Source organism: Callospermophilus lateralis, chromosome 19 (assembly GCF_048772815.1).
Source record: "Callospermophilus lateralis isolate mCalLat2 chromosome 19, mCalLat2.hap1, whole genome shotgun sequence".
NCBI lineage: Eukaryota > Metazoa > Chordata > Mammalia > Rodentia > Sciuridae > Callospermophilus > Callospermophilus lateralis.
The window spans coordinates 7,665,767-7,687,342 of NC_135323.1; the positions used below are offsets into that span (position 1 = coordinate 7,665,767).

The 21,576-nt window shown below is 56.2% G+C and overlaps 1 protein-coding gene across 17 annotated transcripts in view; it reads right to left on the bottom strand.

Moving 5' to 3' along the window:
• Mapk8ip3 (mitogen-activated protein kinase 8 interacting protein 3) overlaps positions 1-21,576 on the bottom strand; it is a 40,354-nt gene that overhangs the window by 2,127 nt on the left and 16,651 nt on the right. For 7 of the 17 annotated variants that reach the window (XM_076840647.2, XM_076840640.2, XM_076840645.2 and 4 more), the window contains 23 exons: positions 17,955-18,201; positions 17,177-17,279; positions 16,710-16,831; positions 9,947-9,964; positions 8,864-8,921; positions 8,246-8,398; positions 7,564-7,645; positions 5,690-5,820; positions 5,419-5,475; positions 5,165-5,335; positions 4,438-4,564; positions 4,102-4,197; positions 3,832-3,990; positions 3,135-3,300; positions 2,000-2,182; positions 1,734-1,923; positions 1,493-1,612; positions 1,342-1,422; positions 1,196-1,263; positions 924-1,072; positions 394-565; positions 203-316; positions 39-77 (listed from right to left, as the gene is read on the bottom strand). In XM_076840647.2, the coding sequence (XP_076696762.1) occupies positions 39-77; positions 203-316; positions 394-565; positions 924-1,072; positions 1,196-1,263; positions 1,342-1,422; positions 1,493-1,612; positions 1,734-1,923; positions 2,000-2,182; positions 3,135-3,300; positions 3,832-3,990; positions 4,102-4,197; positions 4,438-4,564; positions 5,165-5,335; positions 5,419-5,475; positions 5,690-5,820; positions 7,564-7,645; positions 8,246-8,398; positions 8,864-8,921; positions 9,947-9,964; positions 16,710-16,831; positions 17,177-17,279; positions 17,955-18,201 (2,806 nt within the window). Of the gene's footprint in view, positions 1-38; positions 78-202; positions 317-393; positions 566-923; positions 1,073-1,195; positions 1,264-1,341; positions 1,423-1,492; positions 1,613-1,733; positions 1,924-1,999; positions 2,183-3,134; positions 3,301-3,831; positions 3,991-4,101; positions 4,198-4,437; positions 4,565-5,164; positions 5,336-5,418; positions 5,476-5,689; positions 5,821-7,563; positions 7,646-8,245; positions 8,399-8,863; positions 8,922-9,946; positions 9,965-10,684; positions 10,697-16,709; positions 16,832-17,176; positions 17,280-17,954; positions 18,202-20,316; positions 20,408-21,576 lie in introns of those variants that run through there. The other 10 variants (XM_076840648.2, XM_076840642.2, XM_076840646.2 and 7 more) reach the window with 5 other exon arrangements.

Genomic DNA, 21,576 nt, shown 5'->3' on the forward strand with positions numbered 1-21,576 from the left:
GGTCTGTGTCTAGGGCAGGGCAGGCGCTGTGGACTTACCTCGGAGTCCCAGGAGCTGGCCTCGGTGCAGGACCACAGCTGGGGAGGAGAGGCAGGAGTCTGAGCCTCCTGGGCATGGCTGTGTGGAGCCCACCCACCGGGGAAACCAAGCAAGCCAGCAGCAGTCAGTACAACTGTAGGGTGCCTGGGGGGGAGTCACTCACTCTCTGTCAGGGGGATGGAGATGACAACTCCATTGCCAGTGCCCACCCAGAGGCGATTGCCCGCAATGAGTAAGGCCGTGATGCGCACAAAGGAAAAGCCGAGTTTGCCAGTTCCTGGGTTGGGACAGGAAAAGAGTGGTCAGTGAAGCCCAGCTGTGCCTGCATGCCACCCACCTGGTATGGTGCCTCACCCAACATCTTGCTGACATAGGGCTCGATGTCCACATCCTGCAGGTGCTGGTGCGTGTGGGCATGGTAGAGCCGCAGGGTAGAGTCCAAGCGGATGGATACCCACACTCCATCGCCTATCCACGCCAGCTGTCGCACCTGGCTCTCCCTCCGTGGGTGGGCATCAAATGACTTCTGCAGGGCCATAGAAGCCTATCAGCAGGGGCTGGGGCAGGAGAGGACAGGAAGGGGAGCCTGCCCTGCCAAGCCCTGGGGCTTCCCCAGGCTACAGGCCACCAGGCTTCCAGCCAGGACCCGAGACCAAGCGCAGGGTAGAGGGGAGCTGCGTCCCTGACCTGTTTCAAGGGTGCACAGCAGAGGGCAGGCTCCAGGCAGAGCAGCACAGTACACCAGCTGCCCTTCATCTGCCCAGTCTTGAACAGAGGAGTAAATTCTCTTAGCCATTTCCTCATGTGGCTTCCAAGGGGGAAGCAATGCCGGCTAGCAGTTCAGTGCCCTCCCTGCGGAGCCCAGGCTGCTGGCCAGCACTTGCCTCAATCTGCATAGTCTTGGGCTGGATCACGTGCACCTTATTCTTGTAGCCACACCAGACGCGGTCGTACACGACGGCCATGCAACGGATGGAGTGGTGTGGGTGGCCCAGGTCCATCAGGTGGTAGTTGCTCAGGTCCCACTGGCCATCTGGAGAACCCATGAAACCTGCTTAGGCCTGGCTGGGGTGGAGGACCCATTGCCTGGCTAAAGATGGCCCCAGGACCCAGGGAGCCCTCTGGACTAGTTTTGGATAGGGCCTCTAAGACCTACCTTCACCACGGTGGAAGATGGCCAGAGTCCCGTCTGCCAGAGCCACCAGCACGCGGCCCTTGACGTGCCTAGAGTGGGGAGATGCTGAGTCAGGCTCAGGATGGCCAGACTACCCCCCCACCCCCAGTTGGCCTGGGGTCCCGTACACCAGGCTCAGCACAGAGTCCTTCAGCTTGATGGAGTGCAGGCACTTCTTCCAGTGGGCCACTGCTGAGTGCACGTAGAGCCTGCGGGAGGAGGCTGTGGTGGGCCAGGATTCCCTAGAGACCCCACCCACCCCTGCTCCAGGCCACTCACCAGCCATTCTGGGCTCCCAGCCACATAGTAGGTGCGGCACTGCTGCTCACCACCAAGGGGTCCCCACTGGGCTCTGGCTGGGGCTGTACACTGCTGCCATCTGGCTCTGGCCCGTCCTCACTATGTTAAAGACAGTAGCTCAGGTGGTTGCAGATGCCTGTGTCTGCACCCTGCCCTGAGACCCTGCCCTCCCTGCCAGTCTCTCCTCCACTCCTGTCTTGCAGGACCTGAGAGAGCCCACCTGCCAGGCTGGGTGCTGGAGGGTTGGGCGGGGGCCGGGTCAGTGAAGACATGCTCCGTGAGGGGCCCAGGCCGTACTGCAGCCACCTCTGGCTCGCTGGGCCCAGGGTCTGGCACTTCTGTAGCTTCTGTGGCCTCCTCTGTGGACTGGGATGGGTTGACCTTCCCGCTGGCAGTGGCAGCCACCTCCCCTGTGGAAGAAGTGTGCTCAGCTAGGCAGAGACAGAGGAACAAGGGACCGAGAGAAAAAAACCACCCAAGACTCACCCTGCCCCTTGTCCAGCACTGGGGTGTCCCCTCGGGAGGAGCAGTTGCTACGTGGCACATTGCAGCGGGTGGCACAGCCCACCAGGGTGATGCCAGCCAGCACGCCATCAGTGCCTGAGTCCTCAGGGTTCACGTCACTGTCCAGGAACATCTCCCCGGGTGGGTAGTCACTGTCACTGGCCGCTGTGAGGAAGTGCGGCAGCCCATCAGCCCACGCTGGGGGCCAGGCTTCCTCTCTCCCACTGGTAGTGGCTCTGGTCTCAGCCAGCCCAGCACCTGCCCCCTGATGACATCCACCCTGAGCCTGCTGTGAGGTGGGCTCCTAGGCCCAGGGGGACCGAGTAGGAGGCTCTGGTCCTTGCAGCAAGCAGCCCCAAGGTCCCACACTAGAGCTGGCAAGGCCCTCCACCCACTCCTCCCTGTGTGGGCTTGGTCCCAGGAAGTCAGTAGCTGCCACTGAAAAGCAGAGGCCAAGCCCCTTTCCTACACCTCCAACTCTAGAGCCCTGGGTGAGGAACTAGGGTCTGGACCCAACCAGAGAGTTACATCAGTACAAAAAAAGCTTCCTCAATGCCTATGAGTGGTATTTCAGTTTGGCCCATGCTAGAGTCCAGGATTAGTTTTTTTGTTTTTTTTTCTAATACCTTTATTCTTTTTTTTTTTTTAAAATGTGGTGCTAAGGATCAAACCCAGGGCCTCGCATGTGCTAGGTGACTGCTCTACCGCTGAGCCCCAGCCCCAGTCCCCAGGGTTACTTTTTATTGTGTAGTGCTAGAGGTTGAAATAGGACCTCATGTACACTAGGCAAGAGTTCTGCCACTGAGTGGCATTCATGGAGTGCCCCCACAGGCCACTTCCCGTCAGCTGGGTGTGATCCTGGCCCTCCTGCAGCCAGCACCAGCACTAGGCAGAACATGGCCACCTGACAGCATCTTCCTGTACATGGGATCTAAGGTCTCACTTGGCTTGGCCACAGCCCACTGTCCACTTCCATTTCCAGCAGGCTTCTCATTCTAGTTAGGAAACTTCTTAGTCACCCTTTGGTAGAAAGGAGGCACCATCACCCTTGAGCACCAGCTTCACAGGGCAGTGCCCACTCATGGGTAACCCTGGTGGAGTGGGGACCAGGGCTCACCAGGGATGCTGGAGATACACAGGACGTGGGCGTTGCAGACCGTGAACTGGTCCACGACGGTGCCCGGCTGGTTGGCGTCAACGATCACCACCTTGCTAGTGGTCAGGGTGCTGGTGAGGATCCACACCCGGCTGGATGTGGCGTCCGTCTCAGGGGCCTCCTTTGCCTGTTTCAGGGCATAGGGTTCAAGACTAGGGCCTCAGCTCAGGGCCACCCTGAAGCAGTAAGAGGGCCAGGGAGCTTCCAGGATCCAGTGAGCTCCAGCACACAGGCTGTTCTCCCTGTCACCCAGTGGGGACTTAGAACCACAGCTAGAGGGCTCCTTTCCAGGACGCAGACCTAAGCTCTGAGAGGCTAAGTCCCTGGCCCAGGTCAAGCTGCGATGCGAAACTCCACAGAGCACTCTGCCCTCCCTCAGTGTCTAGCCCCTTCCTGCCTGTTCCTCTGCAGGACATGAGAACCTAGCTTCCAGAGCCTCTTCTGCCCTGGACTAAGAGGTAGTGCCAGGTCACCACAGCCACCTCCTGCACTGCTCCTGGCTCAGGGCAGGGAATTGGGAGGCAGCAGGGCCAGTACTGCCCCTTGGAGGGAGGACTGTGGCCTGGATCCCCAGAGCATCTGCCTCAAGGACCCAGCCTCGAGGGGGAACTGCCCCTGCTCTCCTCTAGATCTGCCACTCCTGGCTAGCCCTGCTGACCTTCTTCCTCTCAGGAGATGTGTGGTTGCTCTTGGGCTCGCCTTCTACTTCCCGGTCGCAGGTCAGAGGGTCGCGGCCTGGCACTGGTTTGACTCCATTCCCAGAGTCATCCTCATTTGGCTTCCACCCACTCAGATTGACACCAGCGGCACACCACAGCTGTAAGACACAGCCCAGGATCCAGGTGTACCCAACCCTCTGCTGGCCTCCTGAGGGCTGCCCTCCTCCCTGATCTGCCCGCCATCTTCTGCTGGGGTCTTCTGGTCACACCTTCATGGTGGGGTCCTTCTCCACCAGAGGGCGGCAGTACACTGGGACAGGAACGTTCTTCATTCTGGTGTCCTCCTGGCCCCCGCTGGGGCTTAGCTGCAACATAGCAAGTGTGTGGGCAGAGGCAGGTGCAGGCCAATCCTGCCACTCCCACTGCTGGGCACACACCAAAGGGGAGCTCCATCTGGAATGCAGAAGGCAGACCAGCCCCACCCAGCTGCCCTGAGCCTCCTGCCCTGCAGCCCCATGCTCCACAGCCCGTCCCACCAGCCTAGGCCTGTCCCTCCACCCAGTGAGGCTCCTGCTGACTCCTGACCCTGGGTCTGCCCTCCGCACCTGTTTGTATTTGGCGGGCAGGCTCCAACCACAGGCCTGCAGCCTCCCGTCATCATTGCGCACATGCTCGCGCACCTGGCGGTACTGCTCGCGCTTCTGCTCCCGCCGGGCGGAAGACGTGCACTCACTGGTCAGGAGAAACTACAGGTTTCATCTCCATCCAAGAGGAGCGGCCTAGGGCCAGCTCTCCAGGAAGCACACATGCTGGGGATCCTGCCTGGGTCTGCGCTAGCCTTCTCCCAGCCATGGGTGTGCCCTGGGCTTGGAGGTCACATCCAGCACCTGCTCCTGTCCTGAAGCCTGTCCTGCCACCCACCAGGGCTCAGCTGGCAGAGACCTACAGCTCAGGCTGGGGTGGAGGCCTGGCCAGCATCTCTGGTGGAGATCAAGCCTGAGATGGCTCCTTGCTGTAGCAAGATGCTCAGGAGCCCAGGCACAGTACAGAGTAGAGGGCCATGCAGAGTCCAGGGCCACTGTGGAGCCCAGCACAGGAACAGGGACAAAGGGGAGCTCCATCGAGAATGCAGCCTTTGCCAAGGCGCAGCTGAAACAGAATGCTGGAGGTGACCAGCAATGCTCACTAAGGCTGGGGGGCCAGGGCACACAGCATGTGCACCCAGAGGTCATGACCCAACACCCTGGCCAGGTCTGCCCTCCCAGCCCTGGTTCTCATTGTCCCCCTTCCCTTTATAGGCCAGAGGAGCAGCGAGACCTGTAGGACACTCACTCATCAGGAAAAAACTCCAGGGGTCGGCTGCCTGCTGAGACCGGGCACATAGCACGGCTGCGGCGCTGGCTAAAGCCAGCAGTGGTGGGAGACTTATAGTGGATGTTCACTGGCGGGTAGGAGCGCTTGGCAGGGGGCGGGCTGGAGGAGGAGCTGAAGAGGCGGCTGAAGCTGCAGGTGGGGAAGGGGGTGAGTAGCAGTGGCCCTGGGGGCTTGACCATCCACCCTCCAGGCATCCCGCCCACCCCGCTCACAATTGCCAGATGGTGGACTTCTTCTTCTCCTGGACAGACGGGTGCTCCCGGGAAGCTCTGTGGGGAGGACACACAGAGGAGCTTGCTGGCTCTCTTGTCTGCCCCGCCTGAGGCTGCAGGCTGCTACAGGAAGGACCAGGAGCTCTTCCCCCTCAGGAGGGTGGTGCTATGGAGGCCAGCCTCATCCTCGACATGCAAGTTGTCCCACCACCCCTTGCTCAGAAACCACAGCTCAAGCTAGAGACACCTGGGGAGCAGGGCTGGGGCCCACCTGATCATCTCAGTCCACCGCACAGCCTCCTGTAGCTCCATCAGCCGCTCCTTGTACTGGTTGCGCTCCATGAGCACACGGGCCATCTCTACCCGTGTGAAGCGGCGGCGCTGGGCCATGGGGATTTTGTCCTACAAAGGGCAGAGGCACTATGGTCAGAGCAGGAGGCAGGCAGGGCTTAGACCAGCACACTGCACCTGCTGCTGGGGTGCTTGCCACCTGGGTGGGGGAACGTGACCTCCAGGTGTAGGCAGACCAAAGTCATGGACATTCTTCAGATCCTCAGGTAAGTGACTATAGGAGGATGTGGCGGGGGGGATGGCAAGTCCACCTGCCCCCATTAGGCTCCTTTTTTTCCCAAAGCATCACATGCTGTTCTTGAGTGTACAACACAGACAACTTTTCCTATAAGTCTCTGAACACTTGAGACAGTTCTTCATGCCTCAGGTGAAGCACAGCGGGTACTGGTCCAAGATAAAATGCAAGGGGAAATCTAGGGAGGTGTAGCCAGCAGGACCCTGTGGTGTTTTGGTAATATTGCTGATTGAACCCAGAGTGCTCTACCACTGAATTGCACCTCTAGCTGTTTTCTATTTTGAGACGGCCTCACAAAGTTGCTTAGGACCTTGCTAAGTGGCCACGCTGGACTTAAACATGCCATCCAGCCTCCTGAATCTCTGGGATCACAGGCATGGCCACTGTGCCTGGGCAGGATGCTTCAGGTTGTGGGAGTCCCACTGGCTGTTGGGAGCCATTCTCACACGTGACTGGGTGACTCCCGGTTAGGGTCTGAGGTGCTCTGGCTGTGTCGGAGCTTTCCCGGCCCTCTCCTGTTGAGAGAACCTGTCCGTGTGGGGGTGTGACTGACCACTGACCCCGGGGGCCCAATCACTGACCCTGACCTTGGAGTGCGGCCCCCCCTTCAACCTTCATTGGATGGAATTATCCCCTGAATTTCTTGTTCCCCAATAAAAGGCTACTCCCTGGCGTGCTCACTCTCTCTCTCTCTCCTGCTAGCCCTGAGTAATCCTTGCTGCCCTGCCGGGCGGTTAGAGGTGGAAACCAGAGAGGGGAGCCGTCTCGGACCTGGTCATTGAAAAAGGTAACTGAGTCTGTGTGTTTATTTCGATCTCACTAGCTAACTTTTATGCCAAGAACCTCATTAATGAAACCATTGCGCTGGCCGCATGGTGGAACTGGCCCCCAAGTGGGGGTCTAGCATTCTGCTCCCCACAGCTGGGCCTTGGCTATGGCAGGATGGTGCTGGGAGGCCCAGCAGAACTTTGAGAGATCTGTGGGGTGGTGGCCCTTGAAGGGTCCCCCACATGCAGCACTTGGCCTTCCCAGGTACATACCCAACCTAAGGCCTGGGCTGTGGGAAGGCCAAGGCTGACTCCTTGTTTCCACTCAAGGTGAGAGGGCTTGCTGCCAGCATCACCTCCTCCTCACCATGCCCACATGCAGCTGACTGAGGAGTGGCAAGACTGTGGGGCTACGTGGTTCCAAGGCCACCTGCTCTCCTCAAGCAGGTGGTCATGTGGCCCAGGCCTGTAATTGAGGGAGGCATAGGACTCTGAGCTGGGGGCCTACTACTGCCCAGGCTAGAGGATTTTCCTTAGAACACACAGGCTCCTGGGCTGCCCAGCAAGTGGCTGGCACTACTTCTGCAGCCTCGCTTGGTGACAGGGAAACCTGCCTATGACTGCAGACTGCATGAACAAGGACAGGGGGCTGGTGGTGGTGGGTAAGGAGGCACCGGGTTCAGAGATCACGTAGGAAGGTAAGGAGGGTCCAGAGCCAGATGCAGCAAGTCCCAGGGAACCCGCCCACCCAAGCCCGCCCACCCGAGCCCGCAGGTTAATAGTGGAATATACCAATTCTGTACAGAGATAGCTGCTTACATCCTCCACCTCTTCTCTGGGTTCACGGCGGGCAGTGACAGCCTCTGACTTCACTCTGCAGAGTTAGGAAGAAATGGGCAAGGTGAGGGGACCCCAGGGACTTGGGAAGGCCCAGGTTAAGGATAGCCCTATAGGGATCCCAAAGGTGCCCTGGGCTTGGGAGGGTCCCATACCCCTGCCTCACATACATGAGGCCCAGACTTCTGGCAGCTCTGGCCAAGGAAGAGGTGGACAAAGGCTGAGCGGGGACAAGTACAAGGACACTCTTGGGCATGGTTGGTTAGGCAGGTCCTTAGCAGATCTGGCTTCTATGAGCTCTCCTCACACCACCCCTACCATTACACAGGACTCCCAATGGGCTGCGTATTCAGACCTTGAGGGGGTTAGAGGTGGGGTGTGGGCTGCCAAGGCACCTACTCCCCACCTTGATCCTCCTGAATGAAGAAGTGGGGCTGGAAATGCCATCTAAAGAAGGGACACAGAAGACAGGACCACACCTGGCTAGGTCACAGTGGGCTGGAGGGAGACATAGGGTCCACAGGGGAGCAGACAGTGAACATCCCCCAGTGGCTGGGTCTGGACTTCTGGGAATGTTGCAAGAAGAGGGTGCCCACGATGGAAGCCAGAGTCCCACTGGCCCTTCCACAGCCCTCACCTCTTGAGCTCCTCTTCCAGCTCCTTGATCCTGCTTTCTAGCTTGGCTTTGGCCTGCTTGGCGGCTTCCAGCTCCCCCTTCAGTACCTCCTGCTCCCCTGACAGTTGGTCAACCTTGGCAATGAGGTCATTCTTCACCACATTCAAAGCATTTCTGTAAAGATTATTAAGAATGTTCATTAGAAGGTACATTCTAGTTAAGAATGTGGCTGAGGGAAACCTGGGAGTTAAGGCAGTAGGATCACAAGTTCAAGGCCAGCCTCAACAACTTAACAAGACCTGTCTCAAAATAAAAAATAAAAAGGGCTACTGATGTAGTTCAGTGGTAAAGTACCCCTGGGTTCAATCCCTGGTACCAAAAAAAAAGTGGCTAAGGGCAGGCAACCCACCTGACCTGGGTGCTACACTGTATGGTCACCCGGCCAAGCTTTCTGAAGCAACTGCGCAGGAGCTCTGCTGAGTCCCTCCCACTCAAGACGGTGCCCATGATCCATGTGAGCAGTCATCGAGCCCTGGGGGCACACTCAGCCTTGTGGGTCAAGTCCTCCCAGGCTCCTGGCCTGGGCCTGCCTATGGCCTGGCAAGGGGCTGCCCAGTTGTGGCACAGAAGGCCTCTTACTTGGTTTCCAGAAGCTGTGAGTTTTCCAACAGCAGGTTCCCCACTTCTTTGCCCATTCCTGAAATGCAAGGGGCAGAGGTTTTCCCCAAGTCCTGCGAGGCTAGACCAGGATGCTGCCATACCTTCCTTGGGATGATAGACTTTCCCAGGGGCCCCAGCTTGAAGGTAGGGAGGCTGCAAATGCCTGTGAGCCAGGAAACCCAGGGCAGGTTCCCCACATAGGGGCCTCAAGGGGTTCTCAGAGCTGCCCCCCACAAGGAGAAGTTTGGGTGCTGCAAGCACCTGGAATGGCCTCTGGGCATTTCCCGTTAGCATCACCCCTCCCTGGCAACTAGGTCCAACACCAAGCAGAGGCCTTACAGAGCCACCCTTTGGAGAATGGATACTGAAGCTTCAGTGAGAGGGGACACAGACAATATCTGGGACTCAGAGAAGGGATGGCCACAACAGCTACAGGCCGCCCAAGACTGTGTGCAGGCCTGGCAGGATCTGGCCCATGCTTCAGGGTCAGTAGAAGTCAGGGAGAGCAGATATGAGGGAGACAGGGCTCCCTAGTGTCTCCTGCAGAGGAATGGGCCCTGCCCCTATCAGGATTCAAGTGGACCCCATAGGCCAGGCTCCCTGCAGGCATGTTCCAGAAATTCCCAAACTGCCAAATGGAATTCCTTAGGGCAGTGCTGAAGCTAAGAGCTGGCCTCCCACTCCCTCCTGCTGCTCTCTGTGCAGTCCTACAATGGCAAGGTGCACAGGAGCTGGGGTTCTGCTGGCTGTCCATTCTGACCTCCCCTGGGGTGCAGGAGGCACTGTGGGCTTGGGGACATTCAGAGTGTCTGAACTGGATATATGCAGGCTCAGTGTGCCTAGGGGCTGGGCCCTTAGGTCAAGGTTTGTCCACCAAGGCACAGCCAGCTGAGGTAATGGAGAGATGATGCTATAACCCAGGCCTGGGGGTATCTGGGAAGCCTGGGGCCCCTCTGCCCCCACCATGCAGAATAAAGCAAACAGCTCATGAAGCATGAGAAGATGTCAGGTAGAGAGGAAGCCAGAAGGAGGAAAGACACCAGAGCAGGGCCTTGGCCTTACCAAAAAAGTCATCGCGCACTGGGGAACGTCCCAGTCCCACAGGAGACGGGCGACAGGGCAGGGAGGGAGAAAAAAGAAGCGCATTAAGCCCATGTAGACAGCAGGGTAGGTGGCAATTCAGGGCTACCCCTGGCTGGGTCAGGAGGGCAGGAGACAGGAGGAAACCAGCTATCCCTTCTGAGAAGTTCAGCCTTGGGCTCAAAGCCAACTGCCAGACCAGAATGACCTGTGGTCATCCACAGGTGCTGGGCTGAAGGGTAGTGGGGGTGGCCACACAGGGGAGGCGACCTGAGCCTGGGCTCAGCTGCCTTGTACACACTGAGAGGTTGCTGCAGGGCAGGTAGGCCTCGGGCAGAGCAAGGCAGTGCAGCCCAGCTGCCCTATGGGGACCCTTATCCCCTGTGCACCTGACAACTGCAGTCCCTGCCTAGTGGCTCCGGGGACTACAGAAATGGCCCTTGGGTGCTTTCTCAGGCTTGAAGAAGGGTTTCAGATATGAGGGGCCTGTCAGTAGCCAGGGAAGCAAATCCATGTTAGCTTTCGGGCAGCATCAGACTGGCGAGCAAAGCAAGGGGCTTTAGTGGCCAGGCACCTGGAGCAGCCACTTACAAGTCAGGGTCAGTGTGCACAGCCTGGTGATGGCCAGCAGCAGGGGAGCATCCCATGTGTGTGCACCCAACTCCAGCTGCTCTCACAGTGGAAAGGGGGACCACACACATAGATGGGAGAGATACACACCTGAGAACTCCCCTGGGCCACGTCCAGCAGAGCACAGAGAAATGGGGAAGGAAGCGACAAAGATCAATTGGTGACTGAAACCAACAAATAAAGAAATTCTTATTAAAGAAAAAGCAATGATCCAGCCATTTCCACGTTGAAGGGCATGAGAAGCAACAAGGCAGTGGGATGGAGCCATAGGGGACAGGGGCCTTCAGTTCTCGGGGGCTCAATAGCCTCTCCTGTTGTCTCCCCCCAGCAGGAGGGTGTGGCTAGGAACCATGGGTGCAGGATGCCCTCTGAGAGGCCCCCAGAGTGAGCTGGCTGCACTCACTGGCACATTTTTTGGGAAGTTACCTGACAACAGATGGGCACCTGGTGCTGGATTTGCATTATTCGGGCCAGCCCTGGTCTGTGGTAAGGAATGACCAGAGGGTCACAAGGGAGTGGGACCCTCCTGAGAAGGGAGGAAATCAACAAGAGGTAGAGGAGGGTGGGGAGCATGGGATGGTGTAGGCTGTCCTTGCTGGGCACATACCTCTCCAGTGCACAGGGTGGCTGTGTGGAAAGCACTGCTTTCTCTTATAGATTTTACTAAACAATCCCTTCCACTTGGTGCATTCCACAAGAAAGCAACGTGTTATTAAAGACCCACTTGAGGCTGGGCACAGAGGTGCACACCTGCCATCCCAGCAACTGAGGCTGAGGTGGAAGGATCCCAAGTTCAAGGCCAGCCTCATTAACTTTGTGAGATTGTCTCAAAATAAAAAATAAAAAGGGTGGTGATGTGGCTCAGTGATAGAGCACCCCTAGGCTCAAAACAAACTAAGACCCATTTGATCTAAAACAACTAGCTGCGTTGCAGAGACTCAAGCTCAGCAATGCACCTGCTGACAAGCAGGGTCCTCTTGCCACTCTCCAGTCTGGCAGACTCCAGATGAACATCCACTCCAAACCAAGACAGACCAGGCTGCTCACTCACCAGCAACCCTCTTGGTCCCCTGTGATGTGGCACCCCAGTGCTCTATCCCTCTCAGCCTCCTGTGTTCACTTCCTTGTTAATCCTGGAGCTGAGTTTCTTCATGTTTGTGGGTATCTTCTGTGAGTTTCTATTTTATACTTTGCTCATTTTCTATTGCCCTTGACTTACTTGAATGGTGGAGATCACATATATCTTTTTTTGTGTGTGTGACAGATAGAACCCAGGGCCTGCTATGCACACAGCCTCGTGTATAAGTACATATGTGTGTGTTCTTGATTTTCAACAGTCACACCTGTTAATATTGCTTTGTGTCTCTGGTCACGAAGAAGCCCAGATTGTAAAGGTATTCCCCAATATTCTTTTCCACTGTCCTTGTATCCTCAGGTTTAGATCTTTAACCCACTTAGTGAGTAACTGTGGTGTGAGGTTGGATGTGCACCAAGCCTTCGCATTGGTCAAGACTGTAACCCAGCACCTCTACTGGAAAGACCACCTGGCCCCATGGCTGGAGGCTAGTCACAAGGCTCAGATTTGTGCTTGGCTTCTGGCTGGTGGGGGTGCCTGGCACTGCCCAGTCCAGGGTGACTGTCATCACAAGTTTCCTCAGCAGTCTAGACAGCTCTCACATGCACTCTTCTGCCTGAATATCAGAGTCCATTCAGCAGGTCCAGAAAAAGAGGCCCATCACTCATTTTTCCTGCTACTGAATGGATTTATGAGCCAGCAGTTGGTGATCTGTGAGGACACCCAGAAGTTGACAGGCTCAGCCACTGGGTCCGAGACAGTCCTGAGGGAGTGCTCCAGGCTTCTCCCACAGGCATATCTACTTTTCAAGGTCATTTCTACATATCCAGGGCTGGTCACCACAGGGGTGGGATGGGTCACTGAAGAACAGCCAGCTGACCATCTGTAGCAGAGTGTGGGTCAGCCTGTTAGCATTTCAGGTCCCAGCCAAGGGATGCAGACAAGCTCCTTGCTTCTCTGTGCCTCAGTCCCTTTGTCCCTAATTTGGGAACACCTTCTGTAGGGTCTGTATGCGTGAACTTCCCATGAGGTGGTGCTGGAACAGCACGCGCCCTTGCTGAGCTCTGAGACTGTGGTGGGTCTCAGACCCACTGGCACGTTCCAGTTCCATCTGCAGCAGACTTCCTCTCACGGGGAGTCCAAAGTAATAGTGAATAACTGCACTTACTGGAATTTTAGGCTCAAGGGGAGTAACAGATGCCTGGTGCCAGGGTCCTTTTACTTCCTCCACTGAGTGGATAGGGGCCACAGGGATGCCACTCCCGACAGCATGGCTAGGCAACCTCCCACTTGCCATATGCAGAGACCATGTATTCCTGAAATCACAGGATCTTCCCACAGCAAGACGTGCACAATTAAAGGACCTACACTGGTGCTGCTGCTGTTTTGCAGCTGCATGGGCAGTGGAGGGGTAGGGCTGCCTTTAGCATGTGGTCCCCAATGACGCGGGCCAGCACTGTGGTGATGGGCTGGATGCTGGGGTGGCTCCTGTCAGAGTGCACTCTGCCGGGGTGATCACGGGAGAGGGACACACAGCCTGCTTGCTCCTCCTCCTCCTCGGCAGCCAAACTGACCTACCACCAGACCACAGCAGCAACCTGGCTCACACACACTGTACAACTAAAGGCTCTAGAATGTCCAACATCTCGAGAGCATGTCTCATGCAACCTGGGCCAGGGGGTTCCCTGGGTGGCCAGCAACTTGCAGAGCTCCCCACAGAGAAGCAAGTCCTTCTTAGGGGCAGTTGTTGGAAACAAAGACCATCACATGCGCCTGGAGGCCTCTCAGGAGTTAAGCGCTGCCAGGACCCCTAGAAGCCAGGCTCTCCTGAAAGGCTGCATGGCTTCTGGCTAAGATTCAGTGAGGTTTTCCTGTCCTCTTTTGACCTCCCCTCACCACTTAAGAGATGCTTTATGGCAGTGACATGGGGACCACGCTACCTAGATTGAGAATAAGCAATGCCCACAGGGGCATCTCACAGGCCTGAGGTTCCCTGATGGGCAAGGAGGGGCCAGTTGCAGAGAGAAAGCAGGCTTACAGCTGCGTCAATCAGGCAGGTATGGCAGGAGGGGATGGCTCCACAGCCAGGGCTGCAGGATGAGCATGGGGGTGGTGGCCTGCCTGATGGACAGATGGATGGGCCACAGGGGCCACCAGCTGATGAGGAAGCTGGTGGAGCCTGGCAATCTTACAGAACTACTGAGGGCCGTGTGCATCAGGAGCTGAAGGAGCAGTGCCTAGGCTGTGTGCACAGGCAGGAGAGGGTGAGCACAGTTATGCAGTGGGCAGCTGCTCAGCCTTCAGGAGGACAGTGAGCAAAAGACACCGGGCGGGAGGCCACTGGCAGGTTCAAAAGAGGCAATCCAGAAAGCAGACCAGAGCTGCCAGGTCAGGGGGGAGCTGCCAATTGGGTATGGGCTTCCTTTCAGGAGGTGGCAGTGTTCTGTAGTGGCAGTGGTCACACAGCTCTAAACATGTTGACAGCCACCAAGCTGCATTCTTCTGATGGGTGAAGGACATGGTAGGGGGTGGGGGTGGGCCACATTTCAGTAGAGCCATTAAAACCAGCAGAGGGTGGTCACTCAGGGCTGCTGTTAGGGGTCTCACTTTCCCAGCAGCAGCCAGTGCTACTGCTGGGAGCAGGGTGGCTGGTGGGGACACAGTCCTTGACATGGAAACAGAGATTTTGTCTGCATATGTGTCTTTCTAGGAAGAAGACTTTTACCTTTTCATTAAATTCACCAATACGTGGGCACCTGTGGTGAGCAGGGGTGCTCTTGTGCACACAGGGGGTCTCCAGATGCCCCCTGTGCCTGTCTGCAGCCTCAGCATAGTTGCACACAGGTGCGCACAGCTCAGGGATAAGCTCCTATGCCCATGTGTTTGGGGGATGCTGTCTCCTCCCTGCCGCTCAGTGGTGAGGGTCTGACGGAAGTTGGCCTTCAGCAGCTGTGGGCCAGGCAGCACTCCTGGGGGACTTGCTGCGAGTACAGCATGGATTATGTTGCGTTCCTCAATATGGACCTGTGCTTCTCCACACAGGCTGCAGGCTCCTCAGGGAGCACCCCATGCTGCAGGCACAAGTGACAGCAGGTTCCTTGTGGGTGGGACAGCTTCATGGCTGGTATGAGAGGAGCTGTGTGCAGCAATGGTCCTCAGTCCTGCACCTTTACTTGGTGCCCCAGGGCAGTCCTTGGAGATGATGCCACAGCCACCCAGTTCAGCAGTATCCACCATGCAATTCGACATGGAAGAGAGCTGATCATGTACTATACAGTGCAAAAGAGCTCAGTCACATGAAGGAAAAGAAATTAAAATGTGCAGAAGCACTTTCAATCAAAAGTGACACGGGTCTAGGGATATAGCTTAGTGGTAGAGGGCCTTCCCAGGATGTGTGAGGCCTTGGGTTTGTACAAGGGCCACACCTATCATTCTAGTGGCTAGGGAGCCTGAAGCAGAAGGATCACAAGTTCAAAGCTGGTATCAGTAACCTAGCAAGACCCTGTCTCAAAAAATAAATAGGGATGGGGATGTGGCTCAGTGGTTAAGTGCTCCTGGGTTTCAATCCCCAGTATCAAAAAAAATTGACTGCTTCAGCTGGGTGGTGGTGACACCCATGATCCCAGCAGCTCAGGAGGCTGAAGCAGGAGGACCGTGGCAAGTTCAAGGCCAGCCTTAGGACCTTAACAAGACTCTGGCTCCAAATAAAAAAAATTTAAAAGACTGTGTATATGGCTCAGAGGGAGAACACTACCTAGCATGTGCAAGGGTTAGGGTTCAACCCCCAATACCACAAAAACAAAATATTCTAAAAAATTCTAAAACCCTTCTGAAAAAAATTCCATTAGAAACATGTCCTGACAGAAAAGGCTGCTTATTTTGTCCTCTCCCTGCGGGAGCATCTAGTCCCTCCCCTTGGAGTGTGAGCACACTCAACCCCACTGAGCCAGCATGGGAGCAGCTCAGGGTATGAGTCCCATGATAGGGAGACATGGCCAGCACTTCAGATGCAAGCCTGGCAGAACAGAGCTTCTGCTTGGAGCTTGTCAGGGCTGGTGCTGAGCACTGTGGGAGTTCAGATCCCTGAAGATGCCCTGCCCCAAGACGCCAGGAGGCAGGCCCATAGCCTCCAGAGCAAGGTGAACAAGAAGGTCAGCCTTCTGCTGCCTGTGCCGACCCCGTGGTGTTTGAAAGGCCACCTGGCTGCAGGGAAACACCTTGAGCCTTGAGGGCAACAGGCAGCAGGAGATGGGGGAGCAGCAGTCGAGCTGCAGGGTGAGCGCTTTGCTGGACAGCTGACGGGCCAGGTGTGGAGGCTTGGCCAGTTCCACGACCCCAGCCTTGCCCTCAGAGGCTGCTCTGACTGAAGCTCCTGCTCCTTCTGAGGCAGTCAGAACCAAGCAGCAGCGTCCCATGGACCCATCTAGAACCATGCAGAGGAATGGGACAAAGCCGCTCCTTCCCATAGGCAGACCTGTGGGCATACAGCCTCTTGCTGCTGCAGGCAAGAGATGTTGGGGCTGCGCCCAAGACCAAGAGCTCCCCCTGTAGGTGTTGTGCAGAGGCTCAGCTAAAGGTCACTGCTTCCTGCCTGCCCTGCCTGAGGACCCATGGATGCCCTGAGCGTGTGCTGGCAGGAGGGGTGCCTAGGAGCTCAGCTCCCCTTGGCAATGTGGAGGCTGTCTGTGAACTTCCTCACACAGAATGCTGGCAAATGGCCACCCTCCCAAAATGCCCCACAGAGCAGAATGCCAAGGAGGGGCCCAGAGGAAGACTGGGGACTGCACGGGGTTTCTCTCTGGGTAAAGATGCTCTAACAGGGTGCTAATGGTCACACGACCTTGTGAGCACACGAAAATCCACCCACTATAGGCTTACAGGGTGGAACTTGTAGCATGAGGAGCTCAACTTGCTAAAACTGCACGACAACAGTGCCTGGCTCAGGAGCACACAGAGATGTCTTTTCACCACACCCAACCAACCAATGGAAAGCCCATTCTCTCCCAACGGAAAGTTAGGGAGTCAGCGGGGAGAGTTTACCTAGGAGGTCAGCTCCTTCATCCACATCCCCAATGACCTCGGATCCTGCTGTCGACAGCTCATGGTACAGGGAGTCAGTGTTGATGCCAAAAGCTTTGTTCACGATGCCCTGGGTGGGGCTGCTGGGACACAGGGCAGGGGACAGAGTTGTCTGCTTCATACCCAGACCTCTTCCCCTCCTACCACAGCCGCTGTCACACCAGGCTTTATCCCCGAAGGCCCCAGAGCTAAGGTCTGAGTCACCAGCTGGTGGCCACACTGGGGGTGAGGTCACTAGGGGCCCTCCTCTCTTTGCTTCCTGGCTGCTGTGAGATGAGCTGCCTTCTCTGCCACAAGCTCCCCATGATGCTCTGCCTTGCTCACACCCAGAGCCTGTGGGTGCAAGCGTGGATAGGACTGCACCCTCAACCACAGGCACTGGCTTGAGTGAATGCTGACCCCAACCCAGGGCCTGGTCCTGTGAGCACCTGTTTCCTGTGCGGTCTAGGCGGGTCTCTGGACACATGTCCAGCTCCGGGGTGGAGTCGATAATGTCCTGAACATCAGACCACTCATCACTGCTGCCCATACCTAGAGGGGAGCACAAGGAACACGTGGTCAGTGGACAGTCCAGCAACCCTCACCCTCACAGTGGCCCTCTGCATCATGTTTGCAGACCCATGGCCAGGTGTCAAAAAAGGGTCCTCTCCACACTGGCCACATGGACACAACCCAGCACTGTGAGTCCTGGAGGGAAGACCTAGCATAATGCTGACACAGGACTGCTCAACCCCATGTCGTGAGCCTCCTCATAATGACAGAGGTCCTGCTTTTCCCTCTAGCCACAACTGCGAGACTGTGCTCTGTTGGGCTGCATCCCTCCCCATCCATAGGAGGAAGTCCTGACCCCAACATGACTGCATTGAGGTAGTGTCCCTAGTGGTGTCCTTATAGTAGGAGACCAGGCACAGACACAGCAGGGCTATATGAGGCCCAGGGAGAGGTGGCATCTGCAAGGCAGAGGAAGGCCTCGGAGAAACCAGCCTCCATACCTGGGCTTGGGCTCCCAGCCTGCAGGAGAAAACAGACTTCCCTTGTTTAAGCCATCCAATTCCCAGTGTCATGAAAGCCTGAGCTGACCATTAGAGCTGTCAATACTAGATTCCAAAAGGAAGAGAAGCCTCCTAGATGCCAGGCAGGAGAGGCTCAGGGCACTTGGCCTCCCCTGCAGGGACTGAGGCACTGGGCATGTGGGCTGCTACACACCTATGCTGACGTTCCGCATTTCCTGGGTGACCTGGACCTCCATGTTGCGGCTGTTGCGCTTCTCCCGGGCCCTCTTGCTGTTCTTTGTGCTGCTGCCGTAGTCCCCCAGGGGCTGCAGGCTCTCGTTGAGTGGTGTGACGGCGGCAGAGGGAACGGAGGACGTGGGAGTGTTGGACTTGGTGCCAGTGGTGCTGGGTGTGGCAGCTGCTGAAGACTGGCCTGACTCTGACATCTCATCGTTGGGACACTAGGGCCAAACACAGGGAGGGGGGCGGTCAACACAAGGGACCATGCGTTGCAGCTAGGGGCGGCCACCGGGGGCCCCATCACTCCACTACTGGCCATAAGCATCACTGCCCCCAGCTTGCAGGGGCAGGAGACCCCTGGGCCAGTAATTCCCTTGGCCTGCCACTCTGGAGTTCTCCTGTCATCCGGCAGCTGCCTCTGGCTTGCAGCTTGTACCCTCCACTGGATATAAGGAAACACCAGCAATGGGAACGATGGTGTGACACTACACAGGGGACAAAGCGGGGCCCTCTGTAGACAGTGGTGGCCAGAAATCAGTCGTAGCCCGGAGCCAGGCAAGGGGCTCTATAGGGGCAGCGGAAAGGAGGCATCTGAGGAAGCCATGTCCCTCTCCCTCCACTGCTTCCAGGACACTCCTGCTCAGCCCTGGCTGGAGTCCAGCTGGGAAGGGGATGTACACTTTCACCATGTCTGTGGCTGTGACTCCCAGACGCACGCTGCTTCACCTCATGGTGTGACTGACCCGCATACAGAACTGAATAACAGTGCAAGTCCTAATGGCCTGAAGTTCTGTTTGGACACTGCTAAATATTCTGGGAGGAGGGTCCAGTAATTACGACCAGGTACTTACCTCAGGAATCTCATTAGGAAGACATTTTATCTGAATTGCATGGGACATGAAACAAACACTCTTTTCCTATGGTCTTTCCTGATGAAAATATTGCACAGTTTCAATACAAAGAGCCCCAAACACTTCCCTATTAACTCATGTTCATACCCTGATGAAGCCTGGGCAGCTGCGCCAGCCTTCCAGGCAGCCCAGGCCATAGCTGGCCTGCGCCCCCCCTTGCTCCCCTCCCTGCCCTCCCTCATTGTACAGGAAGGGAACAGCTTGTGGGGCTCTGAGGCAGATCAATCTGCACATCCCAGGCAGACAGCCGCACCACATTCTGTGGTGTTCCCAGAGGGGGGACACCTTCAGAGGAACTTCCTACTGGTGAGGATGCTCACTTGGGAAGGGAACAGATGGAAGAGGAAGGCGTGCAGTCCTGTCTACAGTGGTGAACACAGGGACCTGAATGGATAAGTGCATGCTCCCAAGGTCAGAGCTGTATCTGCCATGTGCCTTTGCCTGACCACGGGCTCAGCACCAGGCTTGGGCAGGGCCTCAGTTATAGACACCACTACTTATTCAGAGAACAGGTTTCCAACTCCATGTACCAGGCTCCCAAATTTCTATACAAGGAGTCTCAAAATCTCACATGTAGCTGGGCATGGTGGCACACACTGTGATTCTAACTGTTGGGGAGGCTGGGTCAGGAGGCTCCCCAAGTTTTGAGTTAGTCTGGGAAACTTACCCAAACACTGTCTCAAAATAACCACAAAAAAAGGGCTGAGGATGTGGTTCAGTGTTAGAGCATCTGCCCTGCATGTGCCAAGGCCCTGGGTTCCATCCCCAGCATCAAAAAAGGAAAAAACAAAACACCCACAAATTCCTCCACAACAGTAGCTCTCAGATGGGGCGACTATGTGCAGGGATGTCTGGAAGAGGTCAGGGACAGCTGCTGTCAGGCTGGAGAGGGCTGGAGACCAGGGTTGCCACTCAACCTCTACAATGCCCAGGCATCAGCAGTACCGGGTGAGACACACTGCACACAGTCTAGCTGTCTCCCAGTGGCTGAGGCTTTGCACTTAAATCTGAATGTGGGCTTAGGCCAGACACATAGCTTATGCCTGGTGTGAGAAAGAAAGGGAGATCACTCTGCTTCACCCTGACGTCCGAACATATGTTTAGACCACACAGCTTGTTCCTGGTGTGAGAAGGGGAGACCACTCTGCTTCACACTACCACCAGTGATGCAGATCTCTTAAGAACCTGGGCCTTCCCCACAACAGATCTGCAGGGTCAGGTCTCTGCTGCCCTCCTAAAAGGGAAGCAGAAATGCCAGCAGCTCAGGCAGAAGCCGGGGGTGCAGTGAGGCACATTTTGGACCACTTTCCTCTGTGCCACGTTTTCCCCGCCTTCAGAGACCCTTGTGGTCACTGTAGGGCATACTGCCCACTGGCCACGCCGCCCCCAGGGCCCCAGCTGTTATCCTATAGGGTCACCACTTACCTAGGGCAAACCTCTCAACCTCCTAAACATCAACGTGGGGCAGTGACCTCCAAGTGTATTGCAAAGAACCCACACACTCCTAGCGGTCATTCCTCACCATGAGTGGCCACAACTGTTTGGTTAAAACACTATGGTACATGAAAACAAAAACAAAACAAAAAACAAAAAAATTAAGAAATTAAAACCTGGAGCATGGAAAAAAAAAAACTTAAAAGATAATTATTAAAAGGAAAAAAAAAGAAAAATCAAACAAAACACACTGTGAACTAAAACATAAAACACTATGATTTATGGAGAGAAAGACTGTTTCAGACAATGTAGTAGAGAAAGAAAAGGCTTTGTGGGAAGAAAGACGGGCCAGGGGGCCCCCTGAGAGTCCCTGCTGCAGAGCAGGAGTGGGGGAGGGTGAGCAGCCAGTTCCCCATGTGCCTGTTGCCCTCCTCCTGTACACCGACACTGGCAGGACAGTGAGGATCATGGCTGGTGACTTTACTCCCTGGAACAGCCATGGGACCATGGATCACTTTCCAAGGGCTAGCAGCAAGCAAAAATCTAAGCCTCACATGCCCAGCCCACAGGCCCCACATGTCCTCTGGGGATGTTGGGAGGCAAGCCACCAGACCCAGTGCCAGCTCCTCTGCCCAGGAAGGTGGCCTGCCTTTTCTGGCAATGTGGCCAGAAAGCCCTGTCCTGTGGCAGCAGCCTGAGCATTATGTACAGGGTGTAGCAAGAGACCAGGTCCTGCATGGAGGATCTGGCCTTCTCTGGGTGGCTGTAAAGACCTATGAAGAGAGAGTGGGGGACCTTCCTTTTTAACTCACAGCTATCTCCAAGGATGGGAGAAGGGCCCAACGAGAAAGCCCTTTGGCTTCCTCCAGCTGAAATACTGTCTCAGGACTAAACCTATGAAAGCAGAGGCAGCTTGGGAAGCAATGTGCGTCCTGCCTAAGTCTGGTTTGAGGGGATACTGCACTTTGGGGTGTGCTGGTGGAGAGCTGCTGAGCTCAGCCCTAATAGACACAGCATCTCCACTGTAGAGTGGTCCACCTAAGGAAGGATCAGAGAGGCCCAGCCTGGTCTAGCAGGTGCCATTGGAAGCCACATAAAGTGGCTATGGCAACACAGGGTCACTGAGGCCCATTCCTCCTGACACCAAGCCAGAGGAGCTAGACTAACACAGGGGAGCTGCACGGGGTGGCATGCAAAGACAGGGCTCCCTAGATGGACGTGGGCACCGGCACTGGGGCCCTTACTCCACGC